This window comes from Stomoxys calcitrans, chromosome 1 (assembly GCF_963082655.1).
Source record: "Stomoxys calcitrans chromosome 1, idStoCalc2.1, whole genome shotgun sequence".
NCBI classification, from domain to species: Eukaryota; Metazoa; Arthropoda; class Insecta; order Diptera; family Muscidae; genus Stomoxys; species Stomoxys calcitrans.
In genome coordinates this window covers 134,260,775-134,278,705 of record NC_081552.1, presented here as the reverse complement: position 1 = coordinate 134,278,705, position 17,931 = coordinate 134,260,775, and the positions used below count along the sequence as shown (strand labels likewise).

At 38.3% G+C, this 17,931-nt stretch overlaps 1 protein-coding gene across 1 annotated transcript; it reads left to right on the top strand.

The window, feature by feature from the left end:
* Positions 1-1,542: 1,542 nt before the first annotated feature.
* On the top strand, positions 1,543-2,280 carry LOC131996964 (uncharacterized). Its single transcript, XM_059367175.1, has one exon. The coding sequence runs from the start codon at positions 1,543-1,545 to the stop codon at positions 2,278-2,280; it is 738 nt and encodes a 245-aa protein (XP_059223158.1).
* Positions 2,281-17,931: the final 15,651 nt, after the last annotated feature.

The window sequence follows — 17,931 nt, the reverse complement described above, 5'->3', positions numbered from 1 at the left end:
TCCAATCGGATAAGAATTGCGCACTCTAGAGGCTCAAGAAGTCAAGACCCAAGATCGGTTTATATGGCAGCTATATCAGGTTATAAACCGATCGGAAAAAAATTGCGCCCTCTAGAGGCTCAAGAAGTCAAGACCCAAGATCGGTTTATATGGCAGCTATATCAGGTTATGGACCGATTTGAACCATACTTGGCACAGTTGTTGGATATAATAACAAAACACGTTGTGCAAAATTTCATTTCAATCGGATAAGAATTGCGCACTCTAGAGGCTCAAGAAGTCAAGACCCCAGATCGGTTTATATGGCAGCTATATCAGGTTATGGACCGATTTGAACCATACTTGGCACAGTTGTTGGATATCATAACAAAACACGTCGTGCAAAATTTCATTCCAATCGGATGGACCGATATGGCCCATTTACAATACCAACCGACCTACCCTAATAAGAAGTATTTGTGCAAAATTTCAAGCGGCTAGCTTTACTCCTTCGGAAGTTAGCGCGCTTTCGACAGACAGACGGACGGACGGACAGACGGACGGACATGGCTAGATCGACATAAAATTTCACGACGATCAAGAATATATATACTTTATGGGGTCTCAGACGAATATTTCGAGTAGTTACAATCAGAATGACGAAATTAGTATACCCCCTATCTTATGGTGGAGGGTATAACAAATTACAATTGTTTAAATAATTCACTAAAACTTAATAAAAATAGTGAATAAGCGTCCTCGTGGCTTTTGACAACGAGAAGATACATAAAAAAATCCAATTAAAAAAAAATTGGTGCAAAAAGCGTAATTCGTGTCTTTGACAACGAATTTAAAAAAAATATATACACAAATAAAACCACAATCAAGCCAGAATGAGTCAAGTGCAATATTACAAGCACCAGCAAGAAATTGGCGAAAAGGTCGAAGTTTTAAAGCGAAGCTGTGTTAAGGAAACAGCCCGAGGTGTTGTAAAAGAAACCTGCAAATTTCAGTTGGAGGCACTATGGCAGGAATTTAATAATAATCATGCCAAATTGGAGCAATTAGGGATCAACAATGACCCTTATTTTAAAAACCAATATTATTTGACGGTGAAAACTGCAGTGGGAGAGATCGTTGCAGTTTTGAAGTCGGAAGAGGAAGAGACACTCCTGCAGGACGCTGGAACTTCAAATAGTTTAAAAGTGCAAGAAATCCATCCGCCAAAAGGAGAGGAAGCACGGATGAAGTATCGGGCAAGAGAAGAATTCCAAGATTTCCAAAGACATAATAACCCAACGCTATGGAAATAAGAGAATTTTGTTCAAAACAACACTGGATCGGCTTTTGGACCAACCCCATATTAATAGCGAAAACCCTAAAAAAGTTAAAACATTACTGGATACGACAATAGAATGCGCCCAGGCGTTAAGAGCAAGGCAGTGTGATATCGACGATACAGATGCTTTTATGGCCGCACTCAAGCGGTTCTTTGCAAGAAGAGGGAAAAGTGGCCATATCTATTCAGACAATGACACCAACTTTGTTGGGGCCGCCGGCGCAATGGAGAAGGAGTTTGCTCGGGTAATAAAGCAAAATGTCAATTTAGCAGATGTTTTGGAACATCAGCTGGTTAAGTGGCATTTTATTCCGCCGGGAAGTCCTCACTTCGGAGGATTTTGGGAGGCCGCAGTTAAATCCATGAAATACCACTTAAAAAGGGTCATTGGAGAAAACAAGATGACGTTTGAAGAAATGAGCACCCTTCTGGCTCAGATAGAGGCGATTTTAAATTCCAGACCCATGTGCGACATCAGTAACGGCGATGAGAGTATGGACGTTCTTACTCCTGATCATTTCTTAATTGACCGACCAATGATAGATGCTCCAGAATTTGTAAACGACGCAGCGATCGGCTGCCTAGACCGATGGAAATTGGTGCAGAAAATGAGAAAACATTTTTGGAACAATTGGACAAACGACTATTTGACCAATTTACAACAGAGCTACAAATGGAAGACAGCAAGTCAAAATCTACAAGAAGGTCAAGTGGTCATTGTGAAGAACGAGGAAACTCATCCGGCGAGGTGGCCTCTAGGACGGATTATGAATGTGCATCCTGGGAAAGACGGCTTGGTGCGAACTGTCACAGTAAAAACTGCTTCAAATTCATTAAAGAGGCCAATAAATAAGATATGTCCTTTGGAGAATGTGTCATCAAAACAAGAAACACCGAATGTTACACGGGTCAACTGTACAACGCTTGGTAGCGGATCAAAAGTTAAAATATCTTATATCTAGGCGATACTTTTGATATTTATTGAATGTGTAAAATCAAGTCACCCACCGATTGGAGCATCGCTAAAGAACATTAAGGACTCAGCCATAATATATCTCGATCACATTGGTTCGGTGGATGTAGTTTCGTCAAAATGGAATTTGATAGTGTATTTCGATATGGAACCTTTTTTTGGCGTGATTGAAAAGGCGGATCCCGTTCTAAAAAGTATGCGGCGGATGTGTACGAAATTGCAGTCGTTCGAAGCTCAGTGCAGTCATATTCTGGATACCATAGAACGACAGTTACTAAATACGGAGAGAAAAAATCAATACCTTTTCCCGCACTATAAAAAGAGAGTTCATCGGATCTCTTCAGCATATCCTATTCGGTACTATGGATGCTGAGGATAGAAAAGCTTTGGAGCAGAATATGAAGAATCGACTTGACAATCAATATAATCTGAAGTATCTGGTGAAGCAACAAACATCAGTAGTGGAGCCCACCTTAAATATTCTTCGCCGAACAACAGATGACGTGAATAAGAATTTTAAAAGTATAGGTGACCGCATTGATAACATCGCCGATACTGTTAAAGAGGACTATTTCTTCCATCGGAAAGTCGATGAAGTTATGAAAAAGTTAAAAGACGTCCAGAAGGCGAATCTCGACTTAAAGGGGTTGCAGTTTCACCATATAAGCTGTCATGCGGCTTTCATTTTAGTTATCTTATTAACTGTAATTTTAGCGATATATTCTGTTAAAAAGTATATAAGTATGCGTGCAATAGCAGCTTTAAATTTTCCTCCACCTAATATTCACTGATACTTTAATCAATGAAATCTTTCTAGTAATTGCCAAGTTTACAGTCCACTAACATATCAATCATAATTATACTCACTAGCCTCTAGGCCCCCGGCAGAATGTTCAAGCAAATGCTTTGAACATGGAATATCACAGTCGTTGATATTTCGCGGATAATAATTATGTCCCTAGAATGTACATGAAGGGCACGTTGGCCATTATCCACAGGACATAGTGTATGTTAAGTACATATGGTTGTCTTAGGGAGGTCTCTGTTATCAGTGTCTTGTGTGTCTTTGTGTTTCATGATCTTCTTTCCTAAGTAGACCCTAATAAGACGCAGCGGTATATGTTTACTTAGGATCGCAATAGAATATTACCCTAAATGCTTGTGCGTGTGGCAACCATATGTGTGCGTAAGTGCATTTAGGTTAGTCATAAAATTAGAAGATAAAAACGAACGAGATAACACCGCGTTGGTATCTCGTTCTAGACTAGTTTTAAGAGTTTCATTTGCTGTACTTATAGAAAATGTTTTAAAATAAAATTAGTATGAAAAAATTACTCAAGTAGTTCATTATTAGTGAACAGTTATTGTAAACAATCCATTTTTCATCTCCAGTTATGATTCGTTTTAAAAACGGATCGAATTCATTGCGTTTAAGGTGCATAAGGTGCACAAGCGTTGATTCGGTTTGTTAAATGAATTTCTTTCAATACATATGGTACCCAAATATCACTCCTTTTCACCAGTCCAAGACTTTTTATTTGATAATCAACGGTTGATTTTGGTATATTTAACTTCTCTCCTATCTCACGCTCATTTACATGACGATCCAATTCGATTAATGCTTAAAATTTGTCAACGCCGACTGTATGTAAAATCAGCAATTACTTTTTGGGCAACCCAATACTATCATTCTCGGAAACTGTGAGTATTAAGTGAGGCTGAAAATGTAGATGTTATAATTAGCTTTCAAACAAATCAATCCGATTGCGAATCGCTTAAGTCGTTTACGAAAAAACGAAAATTACATATTCCATCTGCTCAAATCACTTCAAGAATTACCAAACATAAAATTACTATAATTCTCGGAAACTGTGAGTGTTAAGTGAGGCTGAAAATGTAGATGTTATATTTAGCTTTCAAACGAATCAATCCAATTGCGAATCGGTTAAGTCGTTTCCAAGAAAACCGAAATTTACATTTTCCATTCGCAAAAGTCACTTCAAGAATTAACAAACATAAAATTACTATAATTCTCGGAAACTGTAAGTGTTAAGTGAGGCTGAAAATTTAGATGTTATAATTAGCTTTCAAACAAATCAATCCGATTGCGAATCGGTTTAGTCGTTTACGAAAAAACGAAAATTACATATTCCATCCGCACAAATCACTTTAAAAATGGCACAACAAAAAACTATTCTGTATCTCGGAAACTGTGAGTGTTAGGTTGGTAAAATAGTGCTTAAATTGTAGAGATTATTAGGGGCTTTCAAACGAACCAATCCATTTGCGAATCGGTTAAGTCGTGTCCGGTATAAACGAAAATTACATATACCATCCGCACAAGCCACTTCGAGAATGACCCAACATAAAATTATTCTACATATATCTCGGAAACTGCGAGTGTTAGGTAGGCAAAATAAGGCTGGAATTGTAGATGTAATTAGTGGCTTTCATACGAATAAATTCTCTTGCGAATCGGTTAAGTCGTTTACGAAAAAAACGGAAATTACATATTCCATCCGCACAAATCACTTTAAAAATGGCACAACAAAAAACTATTCTGTATCTCGGAAACTGTGAGTGTTAGGTTGGTAAAATAGTGCTGAAATTATAGACATTATTAGGGGCTTTCAAACGAACCAATCCATTTGCGAATCGGTTAAGTCGTTTCCGAGAAAAACGATAATTACATATTCCATTCGCACAAGACACTTCGTAAATGACCCAACATAAAATTATTCTATATCTCGAAAAACTGTGAGTGTTAGGTCGGCAAAATAAGACTGGAATTTCTGAGAAAAACGAAATTAAAAGCTTCCATCTGCACCAGACACTTCGAGAACGACCAAGCATAAAATTATCCTATATCACGGATCCATTTGCGAATGGTTAAGTCGTTTCCGAGAAACACGAACATTATATATTCCACCCGCACAAGTCACTTCCAGAATGACCTAACATATAATTATTCTATATCTCGGAAACTGTGAGTGCTAAGTAGACAAAACAAGGATGGAGTTTTAGATATCATTATTGGCTTTCAGACGAATCAATCCGATTGCGAATCGGTTAAGTCTTTTCCGAGAAAAACGAAAATTACATATTCCATCCGCACAAGTCACTTCGAGAATGACACAACATAAAATTATTCTGTATCTCGGAAACTGTGAGTGTTAGGTAGGCAAAATAAGGTTGGAATTTGTGAGAAAAACGAAATTAACAGTTTCCATCTGCACCAGACACCACCAGACACTTCCAGAATGACCCAACATAAAATTATCCTATATCACGGATCCATTTGTGAATGGATAAGTCGTTTCTGAGAAAAACGAAATTTATATTTTTCATCCGCACAAGCCACTTCGAGAATGACCCAACATATAATTATTCTATATCTCGGAAACTGTGGTTGGTATGCGGCTGTTTTGTTGATATTTTTATTGGCAAGAATGACTCTATATATAATTATCATATATATTGGAAACTGTGAGTGTTAGATAGGCAAAATAAGGCTGGAATTTAGATGTTATTATTCGTTTAGTTTCGTTTATTTACATAATCGGTGAGCTATTACTCGACCAAATTGATTATGTAGATTAACATTCTATACATACGACAATAGAAACAACAATGCATGAATTTGTAAAGCTTTGTTAAATAATAAGTGTATTACTGTACAAGAGTACAAAAAAAACTTAAAAATTGGTATAATTTTGCACAAATACAAATTAAAAAAAGAGAAAATCAACGTCTGTCATCAACAAAAGCACATAGGATCGAAAGACTAATACACAGGATATTGCAGGATGATGATGAGCCGGCTTTCGTTTTTGATGCCCGTAGCCCTTTTGAGTTTAGATGTGTTAGCCATAAGGAAGTTTATGAGAGTTTTGTCCGTGTTAAGTCAAATGCAACTGGCTTGGACGGAGTTGATCCGAGATTTGTACGAATGTTACTTCCATATCTCCTACTGTACTTTACGTACCTGTTTAATTCAATTTTGAGCTCCAGTGTGTATCCTATTACTTGGAAGCATTCAAAGATTATCCCCATTCCCAAATTCAACGTTGTTTATCAGCCTATATCAATTTTATGCTATTTCTCTAAGGTTTTCGAGTAAATTCTTCATGGACAGATGTCGGTATATCTTCACCAAGAGTCCCTGTTGTCAGAAAGACAGTCCGTCTTCCGTTCTGATCTTAGTTGCATTACTGCATTGGTTGAAGTGGCTGAATCGATCAGAAATGACATTGATGAGAACAAAATTGGCTTTCTGTTTCTTTTAGATCACTCCAAAGCTCAATTTGTGCATGAAACTACGGAATTTTTATACCCTCCACCATAGGATGGAGGGTATACTAATTCCGTCATTCTGTTTGTAACTACTCGAAATATTCGTCTGAGACCCCATAAAGTATATATATTCTTGATCGTCGTGACATTTTATGTCGATCTAGCCATGTCCGTCCGTCTGTCTGTCGAAAGCACGCTAACTTCCGAAGGAGTAAAGCTAGCCGCTTGAAATTTTGCACAAATTCTTCTTATTAGTGTAGGTCGGTTGGTATTGTAAATGGGCCATATCGGTCCATGTTTTGATATAGCTGCCATATAAACCGATCTTGGGTCTTGACTTCTTGAGCCTCTAGAGTGCGCAATTCTTATCCGATTGGAATGAAATTTTGCACGACGTGTTTTGCTATGATATCCAACAACTGTGCCAAGTATAGTTCAAATCGGTCCATAACCTGATATAGCTGCCATATAAACCGATCTTGGGTCTTGATTTCTTGAGCCTTTAGCGTGCGCAATTCTTGTCCGATCAGAATGAAATTTTGCACGACGTGTTTTGTTATTATATCCAACAACTGTGCCAAGTATGGTTCAAATCGGTCCATAACCTGATATAGCTGCCATATAAACCGATCTTGAGTCTTGATTTCTTGAGCATCTAGAGGGCGCAATTTTTATCCGATTGGAATGGAATTTCGCACGACCTGTTTTGTTGTTATATCCAACAACTGTGCCAAGTATGGTTCAAATCGATTCATAACCTGATATAGCTGCCATATAAACCGATCTTGGGTCTTGACTTCTTGAGCCTCTAGAGGGCACAATTCTTATCCGATTTGAATGAGTTTTTGCACGAAGTATTTCGTCATGATATCCAACAACTGTGCCAAGTATGGTTGAAATCGGTCCATAACCTGATATAGCTGTCATATAAATCGATCTTGGGCCTTGACTTCTTGAGCCTCTAGAGGGCACAATTCTTGTCCGATTTGAATGAGTTTTTGCACGAAGTATTTTATTTTTACTTTGAACAACTGTGTCAAATAAGGTTCAAATCGGTTGATAACCTGATATAGCTGCCATATAAACCGATCTGGGATCTTGATTTCTTGACCCCTAGAGGTCGAAATTATTATCCGATATGCCTGAATTTTTGTACGACGGATCCTCTCATGACCATCAACAAACGTGTTTATTATGTTCTAAATCGGTCTATAGCCCGATACGGATCCCATATAAATCGTTCTCTCTATTTTACTTCGTGAGCCTCAATGGGCGCAATTCTTATACGAATTGGCTGAAATTTTACACAGGTCTCCAACATATAATTTAATTGTGGTCCGAACCGGACCATATCTTGATATCGTTTTAATAGCAGAGCAACTCTTTTCTTATATCCTTTTTAGCCTAAGAAGAGATGCCGGGAAAAGAACTCGACAAATGCGATCCATGGTGGAGGGTATATAAGATTCGGCCCGGCCGAACTTAGCACGCTTTTACTTGTTTTTGTTATTGTTTTGTTTGTAGTCTTCTTTTTCAACTTTGCAAAAACTTTATATGCTCATTTGTTTTTGATTGCGTTTTTAATGCGAGCTTTTAAAGAACACGTCCACTCTCAATGACAGCTTTTAATTTTATGTTGGGTCATTCCCGAAGTGTCTGGTGGTGTCTGGTGCAGATGGAAACTGTTAATTTCGTTTTTCTCACAAATTCCAGCCTTATTTTGCCTACCTAACACTCACAGTTTCCGAGATACAGAATAATTTTATGTTGTGTCATTCTCGAAGTGACTTGTGCGGATGGAATATGTAATTTTCGTTTTTCTCGGAAAAGACTTAACCGATTCGCAATCGGATTGATTCGTCTGAAAGCCAATAATGATATCTAAAACTCCATCCTTGTTTTGTCTACTTAGCACTCACAGTTTCCGAGATATAGAATAATTATATGTTAGGTCATTCTGGAAGTGACTTGAGCGGGTGGAATATGTAATTTTCGTGTTTCTCGGAAACGACTTAACCGATTTGCAAATGGATTTTTTCGTGTGAAAGCCACTAATAACATCTACAAATCCAGCCTTATTTTGCCTACCTAATACCCACAGTTTCACGATTTGTTATGATATCCAACAACTGTGCCAAGTATGGTTCAAATCGGTCCATAACCTGATATAGCTGCCATATAAACCGATCTTGGGTTCTTGACTTCTTGAGCCTCTAGAGGGCGCAATTCTTATCCGATTGGAATAGAATTTCGCACGACCTGTTTTCTTATAATATCCAACAACTGTGCCAAGTATGGTTCAAATCGGTCCATAACCTGATATAGCTGCCATATAAACCGATCTTGGGTCTTGACTTCTTGAGCCTCTAGAGGGCACAATTCTTATCCGATTTGAATGAGTTTTTGCACGAAGTATTTCGTCATGATATCCAACAACTGTGCCAAGTATGGTTCAAATCGGTCCATAACCTGATATAGCTGTCATATAAACAGATCTGGGGATTTGACTTCTTGAGCTTCTAGAGGGCGCAATTCCTATCCGATTTGGCTGAAATGCTGGTTATGTTATACGACTTATCACGCAAAGTGCGTCGAACTTTCTCCAAGAACTGCCGATAACATAAGAGAAGACAAAGGACTTCGTTGGTGTTGTGCAAAGTGTAAAGTATTCGATGTTGAGTTTTATGTATTTTTTAAAAATACTCGAAGTGAATTCGAAACAATTAATAATGAACTCGTCGCCTTAATGCAAAAAGCTGCAAATACAAAACAGTTTTTGAAAAAGCGTCATGCCTGGAGAATTTTCTGCAATCACCCGTCGATTCAATGCGTAAAAGAAAAAAACCATTGAATCTTAATAAATCGCAGTTCCATCTTCTATTGAAATTCCAATGGACCAGCAACCATCAACCAGTTTAGACGCCGATTACACGAGACTTAATACTCTGCCGCCTTCTGGCCTATTGACTCCATCGAACACAGCTGCTTCATCAAGTGCTCCTATTGTCTCTGCCTTACCTTGTGGAACAACAACATTTTACACTCCACAAGCTACAACCAAACTACCAACTACGACTCCTAAACCACTAAAAGTTGCCCCGAATAAGAAAGCGATTTTTGCAGCCAAATTCGCTGCTGAAACTTCCACTGATGACATGTTATTTTATATAAAATCAAAGATTGACATTGATGTCGAATTGAGTGTTTACAAATTTAAATACCATGAAAGGCGTAGCAAAGCTTCTTTCCGAATCATTGTTCCAGGAGACATTTTTGAAGTCGTTATATAACCTGATTTTTGGCCCGCTAAGGCATTTATCCGAGAATATATCTTTAAGGATACGCCTCGATATGATGTTGTTTACCTTCCAACTCCTCCAACTCTGAAATTATGCCAAAAAACTGAATTTATCAGTTGCTGCTGATCACATATCTCTAGTATATCAAAATGTTAGAGGGTTAAATACAAAACTGTTGTCTCTTTACTCAGATAGCTTTATTTTCGATGATCATATCATCGCTTTTATTGAAACTTGGCTTCAGAATAAGGCATACGATTCTGAAATATTACGTTCCAAATATCAAATGATCGGAACGATAAAATGAAAAAATCTGGCGGTGGTGTGCTAATAGCGGTCTCCACTTAATTTCCTTCTGAAGAAATAATAGTGGAATCTTCCTTGAATATTGGATTTGTAGCCGTGAAAATATTTTTGAAAAATGTTTCAATATTTATTTCATGTTCTTACGTCTCACCCTCTTCATGTGAAGATATTTATTTAAAACACGTATCTGCAATCTAATCAGCATTTCAGTCGTCGCAACCAAGAGACACATTGATTGCCCTTGGTGATTTTAATCTTCCTAAATTAACTGGATTCATTCGTCCGAGTCAAATGATTCAACAACCGTGATACCAAATGGCATTTCTTTTCTTTTTCAAATTAAGTACATAAACAATTCATTTTCTAAATTACTCAATCTTGTTTTCGTTAATCAACCATCTGAGTCCTGAGGATAGATATCATCCGATACTCCAATTGCTTATACCCTATGCCACCCTTAAAGTTAAAAGAGATGTACCAATTGAAAAAGTGTGTTTGCTAAAACTGACTACATCAAACTGAATTCACTACTCTCATCTTTTCATTGGAATGAAATTTTCAGATCTAAAGATATCAATCAAATGATTTCAACTTTTTATACTGTGCTACTTGACTTTATTTCGCATCTGGTCCTCCATGGAATACAAGCTATCTTTCTAGGCTGAAGAACAAGAAGAATAAATTATATAAAAGGTTTAAACGCTCAGGGTCAACGTCTGACTTTTCGATGTATTCATCATTGAATAAAATTAGAAATCAATTGAAATCAAATCCTAAATCCTTCTACAAATTTCTGAATTCAAAGCGCCGTTGTAATAGTTTACCGAACTTTCTTAGATATAAAGCTAAAGTAGCTGATAACGATTCAGGCATTGCCGACATCTTTGTTGACTTTTTTAAGCACTACCTACTCAAATAATTATTATGATTTATGTGGAACATATCCATACACAATCAACAATTCAGCTTTTATAGACGTGTCTGGGATTGGCGAAAACGTAGTACTTGAAAATTTAAGGTCACTGAAGATAACTTTTAATCCCGGTCCAGATGGAATTCCATCCAACATTTTAAAGCATTGCGCTCCCGTATGCTTTGTACACTTTTCAACAGTTCATTAAAGCATGGATATCTGCCGGAATTGTGGAAGCAATCTTATATAAGACCGTTATTTAAAGCCGGAAATCGCAATGAGTTTTCTAATTACAGGGACATTTAAATTTTAAATGCTATTTCGAAGCTATTAGAGAAAATTCTGACTGACATTATTTCACATCAAGTCTCTTCTATATTGTCTTTCTACCAACATGGGTTTCGTAAATCGAATTCGACGATAACAAATATTTTATAATTTACTTGTTTGGTCAACGATGGCTTTAGGGAACGCTACCAAACGGATACTATATATACCGATTTTAGTAAGGCATATGATAAAGTCAACCACAACCTTCTGTTAAGAAAAATAGATCTTATTGGTTTCAGTCCATCTTTACAAAGAGTTAAGTTTGGTACTGCAGTTTCCAAATCAATTGTTGTATCTTTAGGTGTTCCACATGGTAGTCACCTTGGCCCTGTGCTGTTTTGTTTGTTCATAAACGATCTCCCTTTTACTTTAAATCACTCGAATGTTTTGATGTATGCAGATGAGCTTTAAAGACCTAGCATTTCTTCTAGATCAACACTTAAACTTCCGTCAACACATCTCAATGGTTGTAAACAAAGCACGTAGTGCTCTTGGCTTCATGAAACGCTGGAGTAAAGAACTTAATGATTTCTCTGTGACGAAAAACTTATATACGTCGCTAGTTAGAAGTAATCTCGAGTACGGTTCAGAGGTATGGGATCCGTACTATATGCATTTTGATTTGATAGAATCGGTTCAAAAACAATTTCTATTATTTGTCTCTGTCGAAATGGGTGGGACAGAAGTTCATTACCTTCGTAAGAGTACCGATTAAATCTTATAAAGCTTCCTACATTAAAAAGTCGTAGAACCATGCTAAACATAACGTTTTTGGCTAAATTAATTCATGGTCAAATAGATTCCTGCTTTCTTTTGAGTCGAAATTTCTTTAACGTTCCTATCACACCTACCAGATATTTTGATCTTTTAAAAATTTCTTATTATAAAACCAACTATACCAATAATGATCCATTTGTTATTAGTCTGTAAGGGTACTTATTATTTATAGACTTAAATAAGAAACTATTATTTTGTTTTTGTAATAATTTTTTTTGTGCTTTTTGTTAAATTCCCAGTTACATACGGCTGTTTTTTTAACACTTTTTATTTGTAAACACTGTTTTGTAACCTATTTTTTATTGTAACCTAGTTTATTTATTAACAAACTACTTTAGTCGGATGTATTATATAACAATAAACCTACACTCTATAAGATAATCATGTTGTTGTGTAGACAATAAATCCATAAATAAATAAATGAAATAAATAAATTTAGATTATTATCATTAAGCCTAAGATTTCTTATAGTATTTTTGTTAATCGCTGAACCTGAGTTCCTCCACGGCTTATACTTGAAAAAAGGTTTCATTCGTATTTGTGCTAAGAAGAATATATCTAAACTTAAATTCATGTACATATTAATTTATTGCCATCCACAAAAAAACTAAACATTTTAACGAAGCAGAGAATAAAAAGTATATTGAAATTCAGTTACATAAGCTATACACCTTAAAAAATGTAGACAGTGCTAAAGGATAAAACTGAGAATGTGGATTTCAATAAAATTTCTCATTTTACTATTATGAAATAAATTTTAAAATTTGCATGCAAATCAAATTTTATATAAACATAAAAAAACAATTCAGTAGTTTATTTATCTAATACAACAGTTGATGCCTTAACTTACAATGTAAGCTTCTCAGCGTCTAGTGTCTGCATATTTTCATCAATGTAAGCAATTTTGACATCAGGAACATTTTTATTATACCCTCCACCATAAGATGGGGGGTATCCTAATTTCGTTATTCTGTTTGTAACTACTCGAAATATTCGTCTGAGACCCCATAAAGTATATACATATATTCTTGATCGTCGTGACATTTTATGTCGATCCAGCCAGTCCGTCCGTCTGTCTGTCGAAAGCACGCTAACTTCCGAAAGAGTAAAGCTAGCCGCTTGAAATTTTGCACAAATACTTCTTATTAGTGTAGGTCGGTTGGTATTGTAAATGGGCCATATCGGTCCATGTTTTGATATAGCTGTCATATAAACCGATCTTGGGTCTTGACTTCTTGAGCCTCTGGAGGGCGCAATTCTTATCCGATTTGAATGAATTTTTGGCACTACCAGTTTTGTTATGATATCCAACAACTGTGCCAAGTATGGTTTAAATCGGTCCATAACCTGATATAGCTGCCATATAAACCGATCTTGGGTCTTGACTTCTTGAGCCTCTAGAGTGTGCAATTCTTGTCCGATTGGAATGAAATTTCGCACGACGTGTTTTGTTTTAATATCCAAGAAATTTGCCAAGTATGGTTCAAATCGGTCCATAACCTAATATAGCTGCCATATAAACCGATCTTGGGTCTTGACTTTTAGAGCCTTTAGAGTGCGCAATTCTTATCCGATTGGAATGAAATTTCGCACGACGTGTTTTGTTATGATATCCAACGACTGTGCCAAGTGTGGTTCAAATCGGTTCATAACCTGATATAGCTGCCATATAAACCGATCTTGGGTCTTGACTTCTTGAGCCTCTAGAGTGCGCAATTCTTATCCGATTGGAATGAAATTTCGCACGACGTGTTTTGTTATGATATGATATATAGCTGTCATATAAACCGATCTGGGATCTTAACTTCTTGAGCCTGTAGAGGTCGCAATTATTATCCGATTTGCCTGAAATTTTGTACGACGGATTCTCTCATGACCATCAACATACGTGTTTATTATGGTCTGAATCGGTCTATAGCCCGATACAGCTCCCATATAAATCGATCTCTCTATTTTACTTCTTGAGCCCCCCAAGGGCGCAATTCTTATTCGAATTGGCTGACATTTTACACAGGCCTCCAACATATAATTTAATTGTGGTCCAAACCGGACCATATCTTGATATCGCTCTAATAGCAGAGGAAATCTCTTCGTATATCCTTTTTTCCCAAAGAAGAGATGCCCGGAAAAGAACTCGACAAATGCGATCCATGGTGGAGGGTATATAAGATTCGGCCCGGCCGAACTTAGCACGTTTTACTTGTTTTTTAGACTTCATTTTTTGATAACATTACTTACCTTAGTTGGCTATGACAGAATATATGTTCCACTAGCCGAACGTGGAATACCGTGTCAAGCGCCTCGATCTTCTGCGCTTATTCTAAAATCTCTGACACCAAGTTTCGAGGTGTCTCCCACAACTTGATCTTTCCATCGGGGTTTTGGTCTTCCCGATTTGCGTGTACCACCGTTTTTGCCTTCAAAAGACATCTTTGCTGGAGCGTCTTCATCTATTCTGACAACATGACGTACCCAACGCAGGCGTTGTATTTTGATGCGTGTAACTATGCTGTCGTCGTCATACAGCTCGTGGTTCATACGTCGCCTATATTCTCCGTCTGAAACTGGTCCATATATTTTACGAATCTTTCTCTCAAATACTCCAAGCACTGCCTCATCTGCTTTCAAAAGTACCCATGCTTCAGAACCATATAACAGCACGAGTAGTATCAGTGTCTTTTATAGTGTAATCTTCGTCTGTCGAGAGATGGCCTTGTTTCTAAACTGCTTACTTAGTCCAAAGTAGCATCTGTTTGTCAGTATTATTCTTCGCTTAATCTCAAAACTGGTGTCATTCGTTTCGGTTACGGCGGTACCGAGGTAGATAAAGTTACTGACTGTCTCAAAGTTGTGTTTTCCAACTTTCTCCATTTTCTTTATCTGCTCGGTTGTGCAAGGCTTTTTGTGAGTTGAAACCATCCATTTCGTCTTAACTCCATTTACTGCCAGACCTACTTTCACTGACTCTTTCAAAGGCTGCAGTTACTACTCCCGGTGACCGACCTATGATATCGATATCATCGACATAGCGAGTAGCATGTGTTCTCTTGTGATTAGTGTGCCATATCTATTCACATCTGCATCTCGTATAATCTTCTCCAGCAGGATATTAAAGAGATCACACGATAGGAGATCACACGATAGGCTGTCTGAAGCCTCGTTTGGTATTAAATGGTGCGGAGAGATTCTTTCCTATTCTTACTGAGGAACGCGTATCAGCAAGGGTCATCCTGCCGAGCCTTATTAATGTTGCAGGTATACCAAAGCCAGACATGGCCTGCAAATACCTTTGAACGTTAAGGAGTATCGAAGGCGGCTTTGTAGTCAACAAAGAGATGGAAGGTGTTGAATTGTCCTTCTCGGGTCTTTTTCAGGATTTGGCGCAGTGTGAATATCTGGTCCAGGGTGGATTTACCAGGTCTAAAGCCGCATTGATAGGGCCCAATTATCTCATTGACTTTAGGTTTTAATCTTTCACACAGTACGCTCGAGAGTATCTTGTATGCGATGGGGAGGAGACTTATTCCTCTGTAGTTGCCACATTCCATCTTGTCTCCTTTCTTGTGTACGGGGCATAGCATGCTGAGGTTCCAATCATCGGGTATGCGTTCTTCTAGCCAGATTGCGCAGATAAGCTGATGCATACGCCTTATCAACGTGTCTCCTTCGGCCTTAAATAGTTCAGTGGGTAACCCGTCGGCTCCTGCTGCCTTGTTGTTCTTTAGTCGGGTCACTGCTTCGTGGACCTCATTCTGACTAGGAGGTAAACATTATATACCATCATCAGGGATTGGTTCTTTGGTATCCTCTTCGCCGCCAACATTGGACACTAGCAGTTGGGTAAAATGTTCTTTCCATATCCTCAGCATATTATCTGCGTCAGTTACCAGATTTCCTTCTTTGTCTCTGCAGCAGGATGTGCCTGCACCAAAGCCATCGGTTTGATGTTTAATTCTTTGGTAGAATTCTGACAGACTTCATTCTGACTCCTGTACATCTCAATTCGCTCACACTCACGTCTTTCCATTTCCTTTTTCTTTCTGCGGAATAGACGTTTCTCCTCTTTCGTTTTCTCCCGATACCTCTCCGTGATCTGGATGCAGGGTTGCTCTATATGCCACATTCTTGGCTTCAGTAGCATCTCGACATTCTCGACCATGGTTTTCTTGGAGGAGGCTTCCGTTACCCAAGTACGGATTTCGCGGCATTTTCCATGGAGTGGGCAACCCATTACTGGACGTTATCTCGTGGAGGCTTAATTTTCCGACTGTTGGACCAAAAATTTCTTCCTTCCCCATTTTCACATTTAAATCTCCCAGAACGATTTTATTATCATGGGCGGGGCAGCGGTCATATTCTCTCTCTAGGCGCTCGCAGAAAATATCCTTGGTGTGCTCGTCTTTGTCTTCCGTGGGGGCATGGACACAAATAAGGCTGATGTTCAAGAATTTGGATTTTATACGGATTTTGGCTAGCCTCTCATCCACCGGAGTAAAGATGGAGAGAAGGTGTTTCAGTCTCCGACTAACCACAAATCCACAGCCAAATTCATGCCTCTTGTTATGGCAGCTATAGTATAGTTCGTCACAGTTTGGTGTTGTAGTAACGCCATTCCCAGTCCATCGCACTTCCTGTAAGGCGGTAATATCTGCCTTTTACTTCTCTAATACATCCGCCAGCGCGTATACTGCACCTTCTCTATAAAGAGTGCGGACATTCCAGGTGCAGATCCGCAAATCATGGTCCTTTTTTCGTTTGCGTGGGTCGTCAACGTTGGGGGGTCCGTTTTTACTATTCCTTTGTTTCTCATTGTAGTTCTCAGTTTTACGGGGACGGGTTACTGGCCCAGCTCCCCAACCGCATGGGTTTTGTGGGATTGCAAACGTATCCCTCATTGTGGGGAACCGCTTGATCCAAGATCCGACGCTCGCCGCCAGCCGCCCCTAACCTGGGAACAGACGCTGATGTTGGCTATTGGTTATTTGAAGGCGCCAATAACTCGCCTTGTCATCTCGAGTATCATTGGCACTCAGTATTTATTTAAGAGCCAGTGCCACCTGACTCCTCACTGAGACTCTCCTCTCGAAAATCGCTGACTGCCCGCGGCCGCGTTTGCGGCTACTCCGCATAAACGCGGAGCTTTCGACCATCCGCAACCCGGTAGCTTTCAGCTAAGCTTCCCGTGATAACGATGGGCACCACACAAGTCGGAGCTCAAAGTTCCAGCCTGAGTGGTGCTCATAGTCATCCCGTATCGGCCGGGTTTTGATAACATTATGTTTTATTAAATTGTGGCATTTATAACTAGGGGAGTTAAATTATCATCAATAACAATCCTCGAATCTACATTAACAACTAGAATTTGACAAAGCGCTACATTTTTTTTGACCATATATTTACTGAACAAAATATCTCGCTTAAGTACGATGTTAAAATCATTGTATTCTAAATTCACATCGAATATCTTTCCAATCTTGAAGACTACACCACATAATTTGTTGACATATTAGTTGGAGGGAATGCCAGTAATAGCAACATCTTCTCTGTTAAATTTTTTTCTCAATAAATTATCAAAAAACAACACGTCTGCTCTAGTCTCGCTGACATGCTCATATTTTTATTGGCTTTCAAACGAATCAATCCGATTTCGAATCGGTTAAGTCGTTTCCGAGAAAAACAAAATTTACATTTTCCATCTGCACAAGACTCTTCGAGAATGACC